The sequence below is a fragment of the Leucoraja erinacea genome, chromosome 25 (genome assembly GCF_028641065.1).
Source record: "Leucoraja erinacea ecotype New England chromosome 25, Leri_hhj_1, whole genome shotgun sequence".
Taxonomy (NCBI): Eukaryota; Metazoa; Chordata; class Chondrichthyes; order Rajiformes; family Rajidae; genus Leucoraja; species Leucoraja erinaceus.
The window spans coordinates 27,955,099-27,970,588 of record NC_073401.1 but is presented as its reverse complement, the minus strand read 5'-3'; the positions used below and the strand labels follow the sequence as shown (position 1 = coordinate 27,970,588).

General features: G+C 46.7%; 1 protein-coding gene across 3 annotated transcripts in view; it reads right to left on the bottom strand.

The window, feature by feature from the left end:
* acacb (acetyl-CoA carboxylase beta) overlaps positions 1 to 15,490 on the bottom strand; it is an 86,750-nt gene that overhangs the window by 54,632 nt on the left and 16,628 nt on the right. For all 3 annotated transcript variants that reach the window (XR_008725477.1, XM_055655369.1, XM_055655370.1), the window contains exons 10-18: positions 15,227 to 15,397; positions 12,254 to 12,415; positions 10,530 to 10,693; positions 8,203 to 8,353; positions 6,408 to 6,511; positions 4,540 to 4,621; positions 3,029 to 3,174; positions 1,566 to 1,716; positions 82 to 216 (exon numbers count right to left, since the gene is read on the bottom strand). Coding sequence is in view for 2 of the 3 variants with exons in the window: in XM_055655369.1 (XP_055511344.1) it covers positions 82 to 216; positions 1,566 to 1,716; positions 3,029 to 3,174; positions 4,540 to 4,621; positions 6,408 to 6,511; positions 8,203 to 8,353; positions 10,530 to 10,693; positions 12,254 to 12,415; positions 15,227 to 15,397 (1,266 nt within the window). In the remaining variant the exon portion in view is untranslated. The remainder of the gene's footprint in view (positions 1 to 81; positions 217 to 1,565; positions 1,717 to 3,028; positions 3,175 to 4,539; positions 4,622 to 6,407; positions 6,512 to 8,202; positions 8,354 to 10,529; positions 10,694 to 12,253; positions 12,416 to 15,226; positions 15,398 to 15,490) is intronic.

The window sequence follows — 15,490 nt, the reverse complement described above, 5'->3', positions numbered from 1 at the left end:
ATCAAGAGCTAGCAAAAAGAACCGGGAACGAGATAAAGAACGTTCATGTATGGCAATTTATATGGGCGGAAGAAAACTCACTGCGTGAAGTTTCGTTGGGTCATCTAATTCCATCTTAGCTACCGTGCAGCCCTGCTCCAGACAGGCACCTGGTCTCTTCACATAATGCACACATCCCGACTCCTCCACGGTCAAACCCATGACCATTTTCATCACCTGTGTGGGAACAAGTCAGGTCGGAGTTTTATAGGAACTTCAAACAATACAGCACTAACACCATCCCACACACACTGGGGACAAATGACATGTATACTTGTTAAAGAGGGAACTGCAGATGCTGGAAAATCGAAGGTACACAAAAATGCTGGAGAAACTCAGTGGGTGCAGCAGCATCTATGGAGCGAAGGAAATAGGCAACGTTTCGGGCCGAAACCCGGAAGGGTTTCGGCCCGAAACGTTACCTATTTCCTTTGAGTTTCGTCCCGAAACGTTGCCTATCTCCTTCGCTCCATGGATGCTGCTGCACCCGCTGAGTTTCTCCAGCATTTTTGGGTACCTTACATTTATACTTCCCTGAGGCTAGCAAACTTTACAACTCCTCTCCCTTCTGTCGTGGGGTAGACTGATATTACTCCCCTCCGCACCCCCCTCCCCCCTCCCCAATCTTTGCACATCCCCCAATCCTTTCCATTTGTCACTTTAATGTCATGTTTCATGTGTTTTGTGCGTTTGGGGATTTTATGACTGTGGTGGGGTGGGGTGGGAGATTGCAACCTGTCCACGTCCACCCTGTGTCCACCATTAGTCCACCCTGTTTCGACTAATGCCGTCAGCCCAACGTGCACAAACAATTAGATTAATTAAAAACAAGTTGACCTACAACTTTAGGCTGTGCACGCCATAGGCAAGAAGAAGATGACTGTTGGCAGATTAATTTCCCTCCTGGGATAAATAAAGTTCTTGTCGTATCGTTACCAAAGGACCTACAGCGAGCAAGATAGTCCACTCGATGAAAAAGACCTAGTACGGTCATGGGCAGATTCATGGTTCATTTTCGGCCCCATTTCCGTAACCGGCTTCCGTCTCCGCACCAAAGATCCCGTAGCGGAGCGAAGATACTAGCGCGGAGACGGAAGCCGGTTACGGAAACATCCTCGTAAAAATAAAAGTTCTTTGGTAAAAATCTTCTCCTCAGTTTCAGAATTATAATTTATTAACACAAACTGTTCCCCCGCAACGTTGATTACACTGCGAGTCGGGTCGGGTCGGGTCACGGAAATGGATGAAAAAAAAGGCCCACGTTCCGCTCCGTTGCGTACTACACGTCAGCCCATTGCATTTAGCAGGAGTGGTCTATCTTGCTCCGCTATAGGATCTTTGCTCCGCTATAGGATCCAAGCCAATTAGCCTACGAACCCCTGTACAACCTTGGAGTGTGGGAGGAAACCGGGGCGTACCCGGAGAAAACCCACACAGGTCACGGGGAGAACGTGCAAACTCCGTACAGACAAGCACCCGCGGCAGGATCGAACCCGGGTACTGGGAGGGAAAACAAATCAACACACCTCAATCTCTGCATAATGGTGCCCTGTGAAGACATGGCCCCCATCCTCAACAAGGTACTGCAGTAGTTTGCCAGCAGAGGGCGAACGGAGCACAGTCGGATCCTTCTCCTTCTCAAACACACAGGTCTTGTTGCCGATGGTGATGCGATATCTGCCAGCACAAGGAAGCAACGGGAATGAGAACTCTCAGGAACATAGAACAGTGGAGCCCTTCGGCCCACAATGTTTGTGCCAAGATAAACTGATCCCACATGCCTGTACATCACCCATATCCCTCTATTCCCGTCACACTTAAAGTCATAGACTCATACAGCGTGGAAACAGTCTCTTCGGCTTAAATTGCCTGTGCTGACCAACATGCCCCAACTATTGCAGTCCCACCTGCCTGTGTTTCACCAATATCCCTCTAAACCTATGTGAAAGTAGCCAAAAATGCTGGAGAAACTCAGCGGGTGAGGCAGCATCTCTGGAGCGAAGGAAATAGGCGAAGGGATCCGAAACGTCACCCATTTCCTTCGCTCCATAGATGCTGCCTCACCCGCTGAGTTTCTCCAGCATTTTTGTCTACGTAGAAACACATAGAAAATAGGTGCAGGATGAGGCCATTCAGCCCTTCGAGCCAGCGCCGTCTACCTTCGATTTTCCAGCATTCTTAAACTATCCTCGTGAAACGTCCACTCATTCCTTCTCTCCAGAGATGTTGCCTGACCCGCTGAGTTACTCCAGCTTTTTTGTGTCTGCCTTTGGTGTAAACCAGCATCTACAGTTCCTGCCTACACTACCTGTCTAAATGTTTTCATGACTCTGCCTAAAAACTCCACTATCGTATCTGCATCCACCACCCCCTGGCAGGGTGTTCCAGGCACCCACCACTCTCTGTGTAAACAACCTGCCCCAGGTACCTCCATTCAACTTTCCCCTCTCTCGCCTTCTACGTGTGCGCTCTCGTATTGGGCATTTCCACCCTGGGGAAAAAGTTTCTACCTGTCGACGGGTCATAGACTGATACAGTGTGGAAACAGGCCCTTCGGCTCAACTCGCCCAAACCGGCCAACAATTTCCCAGCTTGACCTTGTTGATAGTTCCACTTGCCTGCGCTTGGTCCATAACCCTCCAAACCTGTCCTATTCATGTACCTGTCCAACTGTTTCTTAAACGATGGGATAATCCCAGCCTCAACTACCTCCTCCGGCAGCTTGTTCCAGACACCCACCGCCATCTGTGTGAAAAAGTAACCCCTCAGAATCCTATTAAATCGTTTTCCTCTTCATCTTGAACCTATGTCCTCTGGTCCTCGATTTCCCTGCTCTGGGTAAAAAACTGTGCATCTACCCGATCTATTCCTCTGATGATTTTGTATACCTCTATACGACCACCCCTCATCCTCCTGCGCTCTATGGAATACAGACCCAGCTGAGAACGTAACAATTTTGCAAGAGTGCTTTACTGAGGAGAACTCTTACTTGTCGATCTCGTCTTTCATGTAGGTCGTGTGACTGTTGCCATCGCAGGAGAATAAGAGACCTCCATCACTTAGCCGGTGAACATCGATCTCAATGTGGGAGTCGTTCATGACAACAACATAGAGAGTCAGTGACTGCCGGGCCACCTGTAGCATTGAAGTAAAAACATTTCACCTACAAAGGCCTTTCACTGTTCCTCGGTGCACGTGACAATAAACTACAAGTGAACTTTTAGTTTAGTTTAGAGATACAGCGCGGAAACAGGCCCTTCAGCCCACCGGGTCCGCACCGAACAGCGATCCCCGCACACTAACGCTACCCTAGGGACAACTTTTACATTCACCAAGCCAATTAACCTACAAACCTGTACGTCTTTAGAGTGTGGGAGGAAACCGAAGATCTCGGAGAAAACACACGCCGGTCACGGGGAGAACGTGCAAACTCCGTACAGAGAGCACCCGTCGTTGGGATCGAACCCTGGTCTCCGGCGCTGCATTTGTTCTAAGGCAGCAACTCTACCACTGCGCCACCGTGACTGACCACAACTGAACAGGCAAACAAAACTAATTGAGCAATATGTATTTAGTTTTAAGGTACACAAAATTGCTGGAGAAACTCAGCGGGTGCAGCAGCATCTATGGAGCGGAGGAAATAGGCGACGTTTCGGGCCGAAACCCTTCTTCAGACTGATGGGGGGGTGGGGTTAGTTTAGTTTAGAGATACAGAGTGGAAACAGGATCTTTGGCCCACCAAGTCCGCGCCGACCAATGATCACCCATACACTAGTTCTATGCTTATGTTATAGGAGCAGAATTAGGCCATTCGGCCCATCAAGTCTCTGCCGCCATTCAATCATGGCTGATCTATCTTTCCCTCCCTCAACCACATTCTCCTGCCTTCTCCCTATAATCTCAGACACCAATATAGACACCGCCACCATTATCCCAGTTTTGTATTCTACCCGCTAGGGGGCAATTTACCAGAGGGTCAAATAGCCTGCAAACCTGTACGTCTTTGGAATGTGGGAGGAAGTTCAAGTTCAAGTCAGTTTATTGTCATGTGTCCCTGATCGGACAATGGAATTCTTGCTTTGCTTCAGCACAACAGAACATAGTAGGCATTGACTACAAAACACATGAATAAATAAAGTGATCAAGTGCAAATAACAGATAATGGGTTATTAATGTTCAGAGTTTTGTCCGAGCCAGGTTTGTGGGGAAGTAGCTATTCCTGAACCTGGTTGTTGCAGAAACCGGAGCACCTGGAGAAAACCCACGTGGTCACAGGGAGAATGTACAAACTCCACACAGTCAGGGACTAAACCGGGTCTCTGGCGCTGCAAGGCAGCAGCTCCACCATTGCGCCCCAAATAGTTGTCTACCGCTGCGCCACCGTATTAATCCAAGCACAATTATTCTTTAAATAAGAAACTGAAAGCAACTACATATAGAGACATTCAGTAATGGGAGAGAAATGAAATGAGAAAGGAAAATCTTCACCAATTTCCCTACCTGCAAGGAATACTTTGTTTCTTCATAAATGAGCTGTATGTCCACCGTGTTGAGCAGACTGCTCGCTGGGAGAACCTGACCTCTGTGGACGAGGGATAGAGAAAAAAAAGCATCGTAGACTTTTTCAAATGAAAAGAACATTCCTTTTATTAGAATTCCCTATTGCTTTGGCCTCATCCTTCCAAGGAGGTCAGAGAACCCGAGCCGGCTGCCTGCCCCTTTTCCGGGGATACGTCCGTGCCCGGGTGCGGATGGAACGGGAATACGCCCTGTCTACGGGCACCCTGAGGGAGTTCCGCGACTGCTGGGCACCGAGGGGGGTTGAATGCATCCTGGACAAGGATTGTAATATAATTGTTTAGCAGTTGGTTAGCATATTTGTTTTGTCTTGTATTATGGTGGTGTTTTGTTTTATTGTAAATATTATTTTAATATTTGAATAAATATTTTTGACTAAAGAAAAAAGAAAAAAAAAAGGAGGGCAGAGACTCTCGATGGAACTAAAGAGGTGGCGCTGCGCTAGAGTCGCTGCCTCACAGCGCCAGAGACCCAGGTTCGATCCTAACTACGGGCGCTTGTCTGTACGGAGTTTGTACGTTCTCCCCGGGACCGCGTGGGTTTTCTCCGAGATCTTCGGTTTCCTCCCACACTCCAAAGACGTGGGCGAGGAAACCGGAGCACCTGGGGAAAACCCATGCAGGTCACGGAGAGAGTGTACAAACTCCATACAGACAAACAACCTTAGTTAGGATCGAACCTTGGTCTCTGGCCTCGCCAGGCAGCAACCCTACCGCTATGCCACCATGCCGCCCATATCTATTGCTGTATTCAAGAGAGAGTTAGATATAGCTCTTAGGGCTAACGGAATCAACGGATCATCATCATAATGATACTTTATTAGCCAAGTATGTTTTGCAACATATGAGGAACTTGATCTGCCATACAGTCATACCAAGGAACAAAACACACAAAATACATTTTAACATGAACATCCACCACAGTGACTTGTCCACATTCCTCGCTGTGATGGAAGGCGAAAAAAAAGTTCAATCTCTTCCCTTCTTTGTTCTCCCGTGGTCGGGGGCCTCGAGCCTTCCGTTGACGGGACGATCTTGGCTCCTGTAGCCAGTGGTCGGACCCTCCGCGTCGGGGCGAACAAGCTCCCGCATCGGGGGGATCTCAGCTCCCGCATCGGGCAATCAGACCCCGGGTCGGGGCTGGTTGAACCTTCTGCGACTTTGGAGCTTCCCGACATCGGTCTCTACCCGAGACTGCGAGCTCCTCGATGGTGAAATCCGCAGGCCGCGGTTGGAGCAACGATATGGGGGGGGGGAAGCAGGAACGGGGTACTGATTTGGGATGCTCAGCCATGAATGGTGGTGCTGTCTCAAAAGGGCCAAATGGCCTACTCCTGCACCTTTTTTCTATGTTTCTACGTTTACCTCCTTGAACTAAAGGTTAAAAATCAGACCATTTCACAAAATACCCTGCATGTTGCAATATATTATGCAATAGGATTGCAAATTGCCACAAAAGGTATTTGAGGCCCCCTGCATAAATGATGCAACATGACTTCTAAACAGAGCACGGAAATAGACCAATTTGTTAGTAAGTTGAGCAATGGTCAGTTGAAGCTAAAACAAATATCAAAGTTCAACTCTGTCGAGCAAATTTGTTTCTATTCCAGTTTCCTTCTGACCCTGGGATTCTTCTGACCCTTGCAGTAGATTTCCATTTGAAGACGTCCTCCCTGGGATATGAATATTCTGTTTTGCTGTGTTTTTAGCTGCATTACTGCTCTATATTTGGCAAAGGGTTCACCACTCTCCTCCCTGACAAAATCTCTACATTCAACCTCGAAAACATACCTTTCCAGAGAGTGCAGAAAGTTGGTCATACTTGTTTGGAAAGCCGAGTCTGCAACATGCAAAGCGCCGCATACTACTCCAAGTACTGTATCTGGCCTCTCTGCCTGGAAAAGTTAAGAGAAAAAAAATGTATATTTCTGTGGTAATCATTAATTGCGTAAAATTATGCATAATTTCTTCCCAGCTGTTGTCAGGCAACTGAACCATCCCACCACAACTAGAGAGCGGTCCTGAACTACTATCTACCTCACTGGAGACCCTCGGACTATCTTTGATTGGACTTTATCTTGCACTAAACGTTATTCCTTTATCGTGAATCTGTACACCGTGAATGGCTCGATTGTAATCCTGGAGTGTCTTTCCGTTGACAGGTTAGCACGCAACAAAGGCTTTTCACCGTACGACGGTACTCATGACAATAAACTAAACAAAGTGCTGATTTTCGTACTCGAGGCATCCAAACAAACTTCTCATACACGCAGGCAGATCAAGTGTATCATATTGAGAGTGAACCATCTCCTTTCTGACCAAAAATGACCTTATCCGAAACCTCAGAGCAGCATTCCCTTACGATGCTCCCATTTCCCTCAATTATAGGATTTCCAACTGTCCCGTATTAGCCGGGACATCCCGTATATTGGGCTAAATTAGTTTGTCCCGTACGGGACCGCCCTTGCCCCGTATTTGACCGCTGCTACTCGGGTTGAGAGGACTGTCAGGTCGGAGCGCCGTGTCCGGCCCCACCACCCCCGTCCCGACGTAGTGCAGCCCATGGAGTGCAGCGGCAGCCCGGCCCACGTTCGACTTTACCGCCGACACCACCACCCCTCGGAGGGTTCATGAGTTGGATGGGGAGCCGGACTTTGCGTGCAGCAGAACACAAAGCCCAGCCGGTTGGCCAGCTGAGGAGTTTTGGCCCGGGCCGCGCGACGTCGCGTGCAAAGTCCGGCTCCCGGGCCAAAACTCCTCAGCTGGCCCCCCGGCTGGGCTTTGTGTGCAGTCCAGCACCCGGGCCAACTCATCATTCACCCAGCCACGGCCCAGTCGGTCAACGAATTGCCGTCGGGATTTTGTCCCTTATTTTGACCTTTTGCCCCTATTTTGGGAGTGAGAAAGTTGGCGACTCTACTCAAATACTTGTATTAGCTGGCTCTAAATCAATCAACATGTTTCAATTGGAAGCTTATGTCTAGAGAAACCTCATTTCTTTCAACTGTCCCTCCCCCACCCTAGTTCTCTGACTAGTTTCACTGTCCTCCTGATTAATTTTTCTGATTGTATGCCTCGTTGTCACCTTCCCCTCAGCCGACAAGGAACCATTCTATATTTCCTTGTTCATCATCTGCTTTGATCTGTCATTTTCACACCTTACCCGTCCATAAATCTGGTCTCCCACTCCCCTGATTCTTAGCCTGAAAAAGGGTCTCGACCCAAAACGTCACCCATTCCTTCTCTCCCGAGATGCTGCCCGTCCCGCTGAGTTACTCCGGCATTTTTTGTGTGTCTATCTTCGGTGTAAACCAGCATCTGCAGCTCCTTCCTAGTCTGAAGAAGGGTTTCGGCCCGAAACGTTGCCTATTTCCTTCGCTCCATAGATCCTGCTGCTGCACCCGCTGAGTTTCTCCAGCACTTTTGTCTACCTTCGATTTTCCAGCATCTGCAGTTCCTTCTTAAACTCCTTCCTCCACCTAACGCCCAAAGTGATGGACATTAAAGCTGACGGAGATGGAATCTTATTCAACTTTCTCGGATGTTACCCTCTCGCTCACGTCCACAAATAACGTTATCTCATTACCTGAACCTTGTCAGCAATGAGGTCATCCAGCCAGCTGGTATCAATGGTGTTACATTGAAAACTCTCCGTTTCCAGAAGCTTGATCAGATACTCAACCGTGGTTCTGAAGTCCCCTCGGATGGAGAGCTCTTTAAGAGCCAAAACCATGTTCCTAAAATGGAGACCAACAGGCAATAACACATCAGATCGCACTATTTCCTTTGGAACTTTTTTTTTTTAACATTTCTTCTGAATGTCCAAATCAACTGCAATTTCTACCCAGCCCACTCCTACTCAATGGCTGGCAGATATTATGTCCTGCCTAAAGCCCGAGAAAATCAGGTACTCACTTCAACATTCAAATGGAAGGTTTCAGAAAGCGTGGGGACCTTTTTTAAATGCATTCCAGACTTTATAAATGCTTGATCATCAAGCACAGTTTAACAGCTTAACAGTCTACCCATTCATTTAACGTGAATTATTGTTGTGACAGGCTGATATTTGCATATACTAATTTGGCAGTGACTGGGGAGGGATTATTTTTGGAATCTCATTTTTCTTTTCTTGTTGTTGTCTTGTTATATGTTAGCATAAGTTGTTTTTTATTTATTCTTTTCGTACACTCTGTCTGTAACAAATAGACAACTTTGCCCTTTGTTATGTCCTGAAAACGAAATAAAAAAATTTGATTTAAAACAACTGCAATAATCTTTTTTTTAAAAAGGAGATAAGACACAAAAAGCTGAAGTAACTCAGCGGGTCAGGCAGTGTCTCTGGAGAGAAGGAATGGGTGGCGTTTCTGGTCGAGACCCTTCTTCAGACTGAGAGTCAGGGGAGAGGGAAACGAGAGATATAGATGGTGATATAGTGAGATATAGAGCAAATGAAGGAAAGAAATGCAAAAAAAGTAACAGTGATAAAGGAAACAGGCCGCTGTTAGTAGCAATGTTACAAAATTTTGAGATTTAAAAAATCAAGTCTGCAATTTATCCCATCAGATAAAGCATAACAATAAGTTTAATTTGACACCTAATTCACTTTCATATCTCAAGTATTAAAAAAGTTATGACCATTTTCATACTCGGAAATTAGCATCTTGTTCCCTATTGATTTTCAATGGACATTACAAAAAAGCTGTGATCCTGGATTGTCAATAGCCCATTTCTTAAGGAAAGATTAACATTTTTAAATAGCCTAAGTGTCCAAAGATTATTCACAAATAATTCACAATATAACATGATTTTTATATCTAATTTACATTAATTTATAGGCCAAATGGAAGGAATTTAGTGTTCAATTGCTGTAAATAAATGCCCATTTAAATCGGTTTTCTAGTGGGTTTCTGTGAACGCGCAGGTTTAGAATGTTGACAGCGCGCTAGATTAGTGCCTCAAATGCCGAGAAAAATACTGCGGGATATAAAAAGCCCAAAATGAACTATTCGTTATAGATAATTATAATTATAGGGTTATATACATGCCCCATTTAATGTAAAAATAAGGTACATACCTTTAATTGTTTGCTTTATAAAACCCTGGGGCTGCGAGAGGTTGCGGACTGAACGAGAGCGTTTAAATTTATTATATCTACTATTCGAGGCCTATAAAACTAATAATAGCTTTTGGGACCGGGTCTTGCAGCGATTCTCCGTTAATGATTTACTAGGCTGAACATCTGCGATTGGAACAGCCTAGTAAAAATCGCGTTTTAAACCCGCCCCCTCCAAACAGCTCCAAAATCACACACAAGGGGTGGGGCAGATGCTCAGCCACGATTCAGGTAGGTTTTGTAACATACCTACTGTTAGCTGTGGCCTAGGTGTAAACTCTGCCTGACCCGCTGAGTTACTCCAGCTTTTTGTGTCTATCTTCAGTTTAAACCACCATCTGCCGTTCCTTCCTGGACATTAATCTTTTTTTTCCCGTCTAGTTTAGAGATACAACGTGGAAACAGGCCCTTCGGCCCACTGGGTCCATGCCGGCCAGCGATCCAGCATTCCTCAGACCCATCCTCTGAGGAAAGGTTCCAACCCGAAACGCCACCCATACCTTCTCTCCAGAGATGCTGCCTGACCCTTTGAGTTACTCCAGCATTTTGTGTCTATAAGCCTGCAACTGCAGTTCCTTCCTACACATGTTCAACAGCAATCTATGCACAGCTTGAATGGAAAGCAGTACAGGAAGGAACAGCAGATGCTGGTTTAAACCAAAGAGAAACACAAAAAGCTGGAGTAACTCAGCGGGACAGGCAGCATCTCTGGAGAGAAAGAATGGCTGACGTTTTGGGTGGAGACTCATGCACTCCATGTAAGTGGATAACAGAAGTAGGTTGAAATGAATGGTACTAACGAGATAGCTTCTTCACGGTTTTCACCCCAGGAGAAACAGTGGCCAAACTGGGAATCGGCAAACTCGTGCAGTCCACCAGCTGCTGCCACGCTGAAGTATCCCCAAACATTTTTGTTGCTTCGGAAGTTCAATTCCTGGACGGTACCCGAGCTAGGCTTGAAGCCCTGGATGAGGGAGAGGAAGAAAAACAAAGTTACAAGCTGCGTTTATTTTGGGAGACAACCATTTATCACTGTCAAGCGGATTGTGAAAATATCATCAAAACATTCTACTTGTTGACCCAATTTTAATGAGAGCAGTCAACGGTACATAAATCCCAGATTCTGCACTCAAGAGGCAGATGTAAATCATAAGGTCCTAAGTGATAGGAGCAGAATTAGGCCATTTGGCCCATCAAGTCTACATAGAAAACATAGAAACATAGAAATTAGGTGCAGGATTAGACCATTCGGCCCTTCGAGCCTGCACCGCCATTCAATATGATCATGGCTGATCATCCAACTCAGTATCCTGTAACTGCCTTCTCTCCATACCCCCTGATCCCTTTAGCCACAAGGGCCACATCTAACTCCCTCTTAAATATAGCCAATGAACTGGCCTCAACTACCTTCTGCGGCAGAGAATTCCAGAGATTCACCACTCTGTGTGAAAAATGTTTTCCTCAACTCGGTCCTAAAAGATTTCCCCCTTATCCTTAAACTGTGACCCCTTGTTCTGGACTTCCCCAACATCGGGAACAATCTTCCTGCATCTAGCATGTCCAACCCCTTAAGAATTTTGTAAGTTTCTATAAGATCCCCCGTCAATCTTCTAAATTCTAGCGAGTACAAGCCGAGTCTATCCAGTCTTTCTTCATATGAAAGTCCTGACATCCCAGGAATCAGTTTGGTGAACCTTCTCTGTACTCCCTCTATGGTAAGAACGTATTTCCTCAGATTAGGAGACCAAAACTGTATGCAATACTCCAGGTGTGGCCTCACCAAGACCCTGTACAACTGCAGTAGAACCTCCCTGCTCCTATACTCAAATCATTTGCTATGAATGCTAACATACCATTCGCCTTCTTCACTGCCTGCTGCACCTGCATGCCTACTTTTAATGACTGGTGTACCATGACACCCAGGTCTCGTTGCATCCCCCCCTTTCCTAATCGGCCACCATTCAATCATGGCTGATCCATCTCTCCCTCCTAACCCCATTCTCCTGCCTTCTCCCCATAACCTCAAGAATCTATGTATCTCTGCTTTAAAAACATCCATTGACTTGGCCTCCACAGCAAAGAATTCCAGATTCAACGCCCAAATCCACAATATTGCCACAAAAATGTGAAAACCGTCGATATCACGGGCTGCATCATGGGCAGCACAGTGGCGCAACCGGTAGAGCTGCTACCTCACAGCGCCGGAGACCCGGGATTAAAATCTTGCCCTTAATCTTCCCTCTGGAAGGCGACTCTGGACTGTCAAAACCAGACATAAAAACAGCTTTTTTTCCACGAGCCGTAGCTCTCCTCAATAACCAGACGTCTGTAGCCTCCTTTAGCTTTGGTATTTTATTTCATTCACATGTTTAAACTATAATGTTTTATTCTTAATGTTTTAATGTTTTATTCTTAATTGTTTACTGTATGCCGTGTTGTTACTTGCGAGCGGAGCACCAAGGCAAATTCCTTGTATGTGTACATGCTTGGCCAATAAACTTATCCATTCATTCATTCACTGCACCTCATCAGGGTTTTCACTTGTGATCCTGGCAGCAATAACGTGTCCTCTGGGCCTGGGAATATTCACGGGCTCCTCGAAGTTAATCGGCGAGTCAGCCCAAGGAGATTCTCCGTACAGGACTCGGATATCCTTCATCCGGTGCAAGGGAATCCCCATCGCCACCTCAACAGCAACACAAAGAAATCAGCAACTCAACATCACAACAAATCACAGGCATTTTCAATTATTCCTCTGTTAACTTTTCACATCTAAATACAGCCATACAAGAATGATCCCAGGAATGAGTAGGTTAACATATGATGAGCGTTTGACGGCACTGGACCTGTACTTGCTGGTGTTTAGAAGAATGAGGGGGGAGCTCATAGAAACGTACAGAGCAGTGAAAGGCTTGGATAGGGTGGATGTGGAGAGGATGTTTCCACTAGTGGGAGAGTCTAGACCAGAGGTCAAAGCCTCAGAATTAAAGGACTTTTTTTTAGGAAGGAGATGAGGTGACATTTCTTTAGTCAGAGGGTTGTGAATCTGTGGAATTCTTTGCCACAGATGGCTGTGGAGGCAAAGTCAGTGGATATTTTTAAGCAAGAGATGGATAGATTCTTAATTAGTACAGTCAAGTCAAGTCAAGAGGTTATGGGAGGAGGTGAAAGTGAAATGACAGGTGTCAGAGGTTATGGGAGGAGGCAGGAGAATGGGGTTAGGAGGGAGAGATAGTGGAATTCATTGCCACAGTTGGCTGTGGAGACCAAGTCATTGGGTATTTTTTTCAAATGGAGATTGACAGATTCTTGATTAATACGAGTGTCAGGGGTTATGGGGTCAGAAGGCAGGAGAATGGGATTGAGAGGGAAAGATGGATCAGCCATGATTGAATGACAGAGTATACTTGATGGGCCGAATGGCCTAATTCTATTCCTAAATTAAATTAAAAGTGAAAAAAAAGAGAAAGACAAGCGACTGTTGGCTGGCGGCCATGTGCACAGCGCGTTAACTGGAACGGATGAGTCTCGAACAAGGGGTCACGGTTTAAGAATAAGGGGTAGGCCATTTAGGACTGAGATGAGGAAACACTTTTTCACCCAGAGAGTTGTGAATCTGTGGAATTCTCTGCCACAGAAGGCAGTGGAGGCCAATTCACTAGATGTTTTCAAGAGAGAGTTAGATTTAGTGCTCAGGGCTAAAGGAATCAAGGGATATGGGTAAAAAGTAGGAACGGGTGTACTAATTTTGGATGATCAGCCATGATATTGAATAGCAGTGGTGAATCAAAGGGCCGAATGGCATACTCCTGCACCTATTTTCTATGTTTCTATGTTTCTATGAGAGAGTGAAAGAGTGGTGAGAGAGAGGGGTGAGGGGTGAGAAAGGGGGGGATTGGGGGTGGGATGTGAGATTGGGGGGGGGGGGGGTGAAGAGAGTGGGGGGGGGTGTGAGATTGGGGTAGGGGTGAGGGTTGTGAGATTGGGGGGGGGGGATTGGGGGGGGGGGTGAGAGAGTGGGGGAGGGGTGTGTGATTGGGGTATTGGGGGAGGGTTATGAGATTGCGGGGTTGTGAGAGTGGGGGAGGGGGTGGATTGGGGTAGGTGAGAGAGTGTAGGGGTTGTGAGAGGGAGTAGGGGGGGGGGTGGGGGTAAGGAGTAGGGGGGAGGGGGGGGGAGGAGAGTGGAGAGGGGAGGAGAGGAGGGGGGAGCAGACAAGAGCAGAGGAGAGGAGAAGAGAGGAGGGGGGGGGAGGGGAGGAGAGAAGGAGGAGAGAGGAGAAGAGAGGAGAGGAGAGGAGCTGGGTAGACCGTTGTCCTTCCCCATGTTTAGTTTAGTTTAGAGATACAGTGCGGAAACAAGCAATTCGGCCCAGAGATTCCCTCCCAGCAGATTCCCATACACTAGCACAATGGTGCACACTAGGGATAAATTACAATCTGTATGGTGCAGAAGCCAGTTCCGCACAGTTGCTGAAGGCAGAACAGCATGTGGTTAGTTATTCTGTTTGTTTGCACTGCACCTGACCTCCCCGACACTGAGCACTAAATGAATTATGCATTGTGTTGCTTAGCACTGATCTTCTTTCCATTTGTACATAAATTACGTGAACATATTGGGTGGCGCAGCGGTAGGGTTGCTGCCTGACAGCGCCAGAGACCCGGGTTCGATCCTGACCACGGGCGCTGTCTGCGCAGAGTTCTCCCCGTGACTGCATGGGTTTTCTCCGGGTAAACCCCCACACTCCAAACCACGTACAGGTTTGTAGGTAAATTGGAAATTGTCATCAGTTCATAAGTGATAGGAGCAGAATTAGGCCATTCGACCCATCAAGTCTACTCCGCCATTCAGTAATGGCTAATCCATCATTACCTCTCAACCCCATTCTCCTGCCTTCTCCCCATAACCCCTGACACCCGTACTAATCAAGAATTAGTGATACGATACGATATAACTTTATTTATCCCAGGAGGGAAATTGATCTGCCAACAATCATAAAGACATGAAATACATGAAAAATGTTGGTGGTAGTATAATTTAATTTGGCCAGTAGGTGTATAATTAGTAGTTGTGTCCATAGTGTGTAGGATAGTGCTAGTGTACGAGTGTTGGCTGGTCAGCGAGGATTCGATGGGCCGAAGGGCCTCTTTGCACACTGTATCACTGAAGTCTAAAGTAATAAAATTGATTTTAAGAGAATTGAACAATTTGGGTTCCACAACATCATTAGCAATGCCTGTGGCCAACAACTTAGACTCGACAGCAGCATGTTAACTTGCTCTACATTTTACCTGTAGAAAGACCACAAAAAGCTGGAGTAATTCAGCGGGTCAGGCAGCATCTCTGGAGAGAAGGAATGGGTGAAGGGATGCTCGACCCGAAATGTCGCCCATTCCTTCTCTCCAGAGATGCCGCCTGTCCTGCTGAGTTACTCCAGCTTTTTGTGTCTGTCTTCGGTTTAAACCAGCATCTGCAGTTCCTACTTACTACATCTCACCTGTAACTGGGCAGCGGGCAGGTTGACATCTGCAATCATCTCAGTGCAGGGATGCTCCACCTGCAGGCGAGGATTGAGTTCCAGGAAGTAGAAGCTGCCGTCTGGACTGTAGAGGTATTCCACCGTGCCCGCGCTGACGTAAGCAACCATTTTGGCGATTCTCACTGCATACTGGAAAACAATGTGATAAGGAAAACACCAGCCTTAGTGAGAGTGATCTTTGTAATTCATCGTCGGGGGCGGCATGGTGGCATAGCGGTGGAG